Raw genomic sequence first — 7,500 nt, 5'->3', positions numbered from 1 at the left:
TCTGCTCCCAGAAACCACACAGTGCAAGCTGAAACTGCCGAGGTCCCAGAACTCACGCCAGGAACCAACTGCATGTTCAGTGTTTCCGTCAGGGCAGAGGACGGCATAGAGGGCAGCACCGTCTCCACCTCTCAGTACACAAGTGAGGATTTCCCCATGCAGCTTTTTTTCTTATTTTTCTTCAAACACTTTTCTTGAAGGAGTTTTGGGACACTGTCATTAGAGGGCATTCTCTGTTTCTCTCTCTGTACTAACCTGAACTCTCTCTACCCTCTCTTTCCTCACCTCCCTCCACCTCTCTCTCCCTCCCACCCTCCTCTCTCCCCCTCACACCCCCCACCCTTCCCTCCCACTCCCCCACACCCCCCCCCCTCCCTCCCCCCCTTCCCCCCTCCCTCCCCCCCTTCCCCCCCCCCTCTCCCCTCCCTCTCCCCCTCTCTCCCTCTCCCGATGTCTACCAGTACCTGAGACCGCCCACCCGTCCATTTCCAATGGCACCAACAGTACCATATGGGTGTCATGGCCGCCCCCTCCAGGGAACGTAGAACACTACATTGTTTACCTCCAGAGCGGCGACCAGGTCTTCCCCGCGGTTTATCTCAACTCCACTGCAACCTCAGCCAAGTTCAGTACCCTATCAGCAGGCAGGGAGTACAACGCCACGGTAACCACGATCAGCGGGCCCTTCAATGCAACATCAGCACACGTGACCACAGCCACCAGTGAGTATGAGTGAGACAGGGGAGGCTGGCGGAGGTAGGAATCGGAGGACGGGCTCATTGTAATGAGTGGAATGGAATGAGGGATGGTGTCAAACACCTGAGGAACGGTATCAAGCGCACATGTTTGATGCCATTCTTCATTCCATTCCATGCGTTACGAGGAGCCCGTCCTCCGATTTCTTCCTCCACCAGCCTCCACTGGAGTGAAGGCATGGGGTAGAAAGCACTGTGACGCTTCCTCACATTCTAACTGGACCAGTCTGTGAAGCACTCTGTTTTGCAGAAGATTTCACACAGCAGGGGAGGCTGGCGGAGGTAGGAATCGGAGGACGGGCTCATTGTAATGAGTGGAATGGAATGAGGGATGGTGTCAAACACCTGAGGAACGGTATCAAGCGCACATGTTTGATGCCATTCTTCATTCCATTCCATGCGTTACGAGGAGCCCGTCCTCCGATTTCTACCTCCACCAGCCTCCACTGGAGTGAAGGCATGGGGTAGAAAGCACTGTGACGCTTCCTCACATTCTAACTGGACCAGTCTGTGAAGCACTCTGTTTTGCAGAAGATTTCACACAGCAGGGGAGGCTGGTGGAGGTAGAAATCGGAGGACGGGCTCATTGTAATGAGTGGAATGGAATGAGGGATGTTACCAAACAAGTGTGTGTTTGACACCAATAGTTTTGTTACCATTCCGCATTCAATTCCATGCATGACAATGAGCCCGTCCTCCGATTTCTACCTCCAACAGCCTCCCCTGTCACACACCTTACGGTATACACAGTTACCATGTACAGGTAATAGTTTGTAAAGTGACCGACAGAAGTAGTTGGTTGTTGAAGTCGTTATCGTGTAAACCTCATGGCCTATTCTGTTGTTGTTTTTTTATGAATGAATTGAATTGATTTGAATGTCTCTTCCAGATCCAAACCCCCCCGGGTCAATAACGGTCTTGGAGAAGACCACCAGCTCCATCTCTGTGCAGTGGGGGGAAGCCCCTGGGATGGCCAACACCTCCTTCAGATACCTGGTGACGTTCCGACCACAGGGGGGCTCACCGCCACAGACGCTCCCAACCACAAACGAGAGTGAGACCCTCAACGGCTTGACGTCTGGAACTGCGTACGATATCTCCGTAGCAACGGAGGGACCGTTGGGCTTCAGGAGCGAGGAGGTCGAGATTCTTTTGGTCACGACGAGTAAGTGGCCTTGCAGACACACACACACACACACACACACACACACACACACACACACACACACACACACACACACACAGACAAACACATACAGACAGACAGACACACACAGACAGACACACACACAGACACACACATACAGACAGACACACACACACACACACACTCTCGTACACACACACACACACACTCTCGCACACACACACGCACGCACACACCCCAGACACACACACAGACAGACAGACACACACACACACACACACACACAAACACACACTCACACACACAGACACACACACACACGCACAGACACACACACACACACGCACAGACACACACACACAAACACACACACACACACACACACACACACACACACACACACACACACACACACACACACACTCTAACTGCAACCCTGACCCGTCGGTACGTCTTTCCCATATCTGTTCATCCAGGACCAGAGAGTGTTACGTCCCTGCGTGCAGAACTGGCAGAAGAGAGTGTCACGCTGACGTGGTCGAAGCCTGAGGGTCACAAAGAAGGCTACCTCTACACCGTGACCTGGAGCAACTCATCAGGGGTCACCAGTGGCACCACAACAACCTCTACGGAACGGCTCCCGATCGACGACTTGGTTCCCGGTAGCCGCTACGGCTTCAACGTGACATCGGAGACCAGTGACGGCACAGCGGGAGCCCCGGTGTCAACGTCCGGCTGCACCCGTACGTTCATCCTAGCGGTCGTTGGAATACCGTACCACACGTCATACCGCGTGTGAATGCTTGTATGGGGGGCGCTCAGTGGCGTAGCACGCTAAGGCGCATGCCATATCATCGCAAGGTCCCTGGTTCGATTCCGGCCATCGACATATCCTGCATGTCCTCCCTCCTCTCTCTCACCCACCCTTCCTTCCTGGCAATTTCTACTATCTCAAACCCAATAATGCAGAAATGCCCTAACAATTTATATTTCATATTTATAAAAAATATAAATAAATAAATGCTTGTATAGGTTATTAAAGGATGTGATTGGGAGGCTCTGGCTCTTTGTGATCTTGATCCAGCTGCCCAGTAGGCCTGTAGCCCAGAAGGCCTGTAGCCCGGTAGGTCTGTAGCCCGGTAGGCCTGTAGCCCGGTAGGCCTGTAGCCCGGTAGGCCTGTAACCCGGTAGGCCTGTAGCCCGGTAGGCCTGTAGCCCGGTAGGCCTGTAGTCCGGTAGGCCTGTAGCCCGGTAGGCCTGTAGCTGTGGCTGTCACTCGAGGGGGGGGCTGGTGGAGGTAGAAATCGGACACACACGTGTTTGATACCATTCCTCGTTCCGTTCCGTGCGTTACAATGAGCCGGTCTTCTGATTTCTGCCTCCACTGCTGTCACTGTGCCTGAGTCTTGTCTTTCTGTCTGTTTAACGTGTGATTTGCGTCACTGTGAGCCACTACACAAATAATAGGCTTAAACGTCTCATATCATCGATGCCTACCAGTGGAGGCTGGTGGAGGTCGAGATCAGAGGACGGGCTCATTGTAACGCATGGAATGGCATGAGGAATGGTACCAAACACGTGTTTCTACCTCCCCCAGCTTCCCCTGTTGCATGAATTTACATATTTACATGTACATTTTTGACATTTAGCAGATGCCTTTATCCGAAGTGACTTACAACAAGTACATTTGCATGCCTCCTGACGCTGATCCATCTGTCCCTGACCCTTGCTGTGTTGTAGAAGCGAGCCCCGTGTCCAACTTGAAGTGTGAAACTCCTAACGACCCCAAGGCCAAGGTCATTCTGACCTGGACCAAAGCCAAAGGGATGAACACGGGCTATCAGATCAATTCCACCGTCCGGGACCAGACTCTGCCGAGTACTTGGGACTACAGTGAACTGTCAACTGTCATCTGTGGCCCCACCTGTAGCCATACGGTCCCCGACCTGAAACACTATACAGAATACATCCTGAGAGTCCAGACAAAGAGCTGTGGGACTGCCAGCACAGTCCAGCCCCGTACCTGTCGGACCGGCATCACAGGTAGGAGAGAAATCCAAATCTGTTGGAAATCCACCACATTTGATTCCTAGGAGTGAAACAAAAAAAACAAAAAAATCATCTTAACTCACCAACTGCCAAAGAATTCCGGAACACTCACCACCAAGAGTGCCGAGTGTTCTATGTGGTATTTACCTAGCAACAACACTTTGATTGGCTACGAAATGAAGCATCCTAATTCATGCATTTTTGGTGAATAAAGAGGTCGCCCTTGGCTCTCTAGAATGTTGACTATTTGGGTGACTTTATTCAGCCTCGACACTGAGTGAGTTAAGAAACATATCTTGTGTCATATCGCCTCTCCTCCAGTGTGTGAGTCATTCTCTGGCTTGTATTGTTTCTTGGTTTCTGACCATGTTTGATTGTTTTATTTTAATTTGATGTACATTCAATTTAATTTGATATACATTTGATGTAGTATTTGTGGTCATCTGTGTTACTCTTGTCTATAACTTGTCTATAACTTGTCTATAACTTGTCTATAACACATGTTATGTGTGGACCCCTGGAAGAGTAGCTGCGGCATGATCCTAACAAACTAAACTAATGGTAGGTCAGTCAATATGTGTGACTCTGCCTGTCTTCTCTTTACCTCTGTCTCTAGTCCCCCCTGTCGTCGACGCCTCTGTGTCCCTGGGGGACGTCTCTCAGAAGGACCACAACTCCTTCACTGTGGTCATCAACCCCAGCATCCTGAACAACACCAACGGACCAATCAAATTCTTCGGTGTACTGGTGACCTCGGACGTCGACAGTGGGTCTCCTTTCCTCCATCCCAGAGATAGTAAAACAGGGGAGGCTGGTGGAGGTAGAAATCGGAGGACGGCCTCATTGTAATGCATGGAATGGGATGAGGAATGGTGTGGAGGAATGGAGGCCATCCTCCGATTTCTACCTCCACCAGCCTCCCCTGTAGCAACCATAATGCTGTTTTAAACCACCTAACTGAAATACAGTTGTGTATTTAAATATGGCCATGGTGTGACACTTGAGCTTCATTTAATCTACTAAACATCAGTCCTAGATAATGGCTATACTGTACTAGGATTGTCCAGCACTGTACTAGATAATGTCCATAGAGGCTATACTGTGCTAGGATTGTCCAGCACTGTAGTAGATAATGTCCATAGAGGCTATACTGTACTAGGATTGTCCAGCACTGTACTAGATAATGTCCATAGAGGCTATACTGTACTAGATAATGTCCATAGAGGCTATACTGTGCTAGGATTGTCCAGCACTGTACTAGATAATGCCCATAGAGGCTATACTGTGTTAGCATTATACTAGCATTTTGCACCTACGTCCATATTCTGAATGCCCTTCGGAGATAACAAACACATTACTCCGTTCTTTATTTCAGGCGTAGATCGATCTAATCTTAGCCAATACTTAACGAAGACCTATGATGATGTGAGTGCTGGAAATGCAGTTGCCTATCTGGCAACTGTGAAAGAGAACCCGAGTGACACCAGGAGTCAAGGGAACCACCTGACTGTCGCCATAGGGGACAGAAGCCAATGGAACGGCTATACCAACGGTCCACTGGAGGAACGGGGTCGGTACAGGTATGACCACAACTCAGACTATGGGGGATGAGTAATAATATACGCCATTTAGCTGACGCTTTTATCCAAAACGACTTACATTGCAGTGAGTGCATACATTTCAGTATATACACTCACCGGCCACTTTATTAGGTACACCTGTTCAACTGCTCGGTAACGCAAATATCTAATCAGGCAATCACATGGCAGCAACTCAATGCATTTAGGCATGTAACATGGTCAAGACGACCTGCTGAAGTTCAAACTGAGCATCAGAATGGGGAAGAAAGGTGATTTAAGTGACTTTGAACGTGGCATGATTGTTGGTGCCAGACGGGCTGGTATGAGTATTTCAGTAACTGCTGATCTACTGGGATTTTCACACACAACCATCTCTAGGGTTTACAGAGAATCGTCCAAAAAAGAGAAAATATCCAGTGAGCAGCAGTTCTCTGGGCGAAAATGCCTTGTTGATGCCAGAGTGGCGTACTGTGGAGGCTTTGTCAGTTCCATGTGTGTGACTCTCACATTGTGTGTCTCCTTTTCCTTTCATCTTCACAGCTTTGCAGTTGTGATCTTCACCGAAGTTGTGGTGTTGAACAACCTTGTGGACGTCACATCGTCCTTCGTTTCTGTCACACACCTGTACGCCATCATAGAGCTTCCAGTGGATCCAGGTATTGTTCTGCAGTGGGCTCTCTGGTAACCACTGTCCAGTAGCCACCTGTAATATGTTCTAATCGCATTCACAGGCGTCAGAGGAGGCTGGTGGAGGTAGAAATCGGAGGACGGGCTGTGGGCTCATTGTAACGCATGGAATGGAATGGGGAATGGTATCAAACATGAATTACAATGAGCCCGTCCTCTGATTACTCCTCCAGTAAGCATTTATAGGCATTTATGAAGGAGCATGACAGAAACATTTGTAAAAGAGGTATTTCAACTTCATGGGACTTTTTCCTTGTCAGGTCACTTGGTCAAGAAAAAGCAATGCATCATGGAGTCATTTAATTACACACAGAATGTTCTCTCTCTCTCTCTCTCCCTCTCTCCCTCTCTCTCTCTCTCTCTCTCTCTCTCTCTCCCTCTCTCTCTCCCTCCCTCTCTCCCTCTCTCTCTCTCTCTCTCCCTCTCTCTCCCTCTCTCTCTCTCTCCCTCCCTCTCTCCCTCTCTCTCTCTCTCTCTCTCTCTCCCTCTCTCTCTCCCTCTCAATCTCTCTCTCTCTCTCTATCTCTCTCTCTCCCTCTCTCTCCCTCTCTCTCTCTCCCTCCCTCTCTCTCTCCCTCTCTCTCCCTCTCTCTCTCTCTCTCTCTCTCTCTCTCCATCTCTCTCTCTCCCTCTCTCTCTCTCTCTCTCTCTCTCTCTCCCTCTCAATCTCTTGTCACTCATATTTAGTTTTCATCGGCCTCGGTGTTGGATTTGGGGTTTTTGGCGTCCTCTTCATCGTCACCATCGGCTTCATCATCTACTACAAGAGGTGAGGGATCATCATCATCATCATCATCATCATCATCATTCATTATCGATATCACCTGAACTGTATTGATGTTAAACCTGTGAAGATGATGTAGTGCAGCTCATGCAAGTCAGTAAGTTTTTGATTGTTGAATGCTTGTGTCTTCACAGGTTGAAGAACAAGGACACTTCAGACATTCAGATCCACTCCATGAGGTGATTATTTCGACCCGAAACGTATCATTTTAAAATGATCTAAATGACAAGTGTGCAGATTGTCGTGCATGTACTTTACCACAGGGGAGGCTGATGGAGGTAGAAATGAGGAATGGTATCAAAGGACGGGATGAGGAATGGTATCAAACACGTCTGAGCCCATCCTCCGATTTCTACCTCCACCAGCCTCCCCTGATGTCCCAGGTATGGGAATATATGACTCATAATTCTACTTTTTTTTCCAGTTTTTTTCAACTGTGGCTTAATATTTTTCTTTTTGTTTTCTCTCTCTCTGTGTTTTCTCTCTCTTTTACAGAGC

The 7,500-nt window shown here is 49.0% G+C and overlaps 1 protein-coding gene across 1 annotated transcript in view; it reads left to right on the top strand.

Moving 5' to 3' along the window:
- LOC310801603 (receptor-type tyrosine-protein phosphatase eta) overlaps positions 1 to 7,500 on the top strand; it is a 22,499-nt gene that overhangs the window by 8,935 nt on the left and 6,064 nt on the right. The window contains exons 15-25 of the mRNA XM_083665669.1: positions 1 to 142; positions 462 to 722; positions 1,645 to 1,920; positions 2,379 to 2,645; positions 3,643 to 3,945; positions 4,568 to 4,717; positions 5,327 to 5,531; positions 6,072 to 6,187; positions 6,906 to 6,987; positions 7,137 to 7,181; positions 7,498 to 7,500. The exon at positions 1 to 142 is cut by the window's left edge and continues 125 nt beyond it; the exon at positions 7,498 to 7,500 is cut by the window's right edge and continues 6 nt beyond it. Coding sequence (XP_083521795.1) covers positions 1 to 142; positions 462 to 722; positions 1,645 to 1,920; positions 2,379 to 2,645; positions 3,643 to 3,945; positions 4,568 to 4,717; positions 5,327 to 5,531; positions 6,072 to 6,187; positions 6,906 to 6,987; positions 7,137 to 7,181; positions 7,498 to 7,500 — 1,850 coding nt within the window. The remainder of the gene's footprint in view (positions 143 to 461; positions 723 to 1,644; positions 1,921 to 2,378; positions 2,646 to 3,642; positions 3,946 to 4,567; positions 4,718 to 5,326; positions 5,532 to 6,071; positions 6,188 to 6,905; positions 6,988 to 7,136; positions 7,182 to 7,497) is intronic.

Source organism: Argentina silus, assembly GCF_951799395.1.
Source record: "Argentina silus genome assembly, chromosome: 3".
NCBI classification, from domain to species: Eukaryota; Metazoa; Chordata; class Actinopteri; order Argentiniformes; family Argentinidae; genus Argentina; species Argentina silus.
The sequence above is the reverse complement of the archived record's forward strand: the minus strand, read 5'-3'. Positions and strand labels throughout refer to the sequence as shown.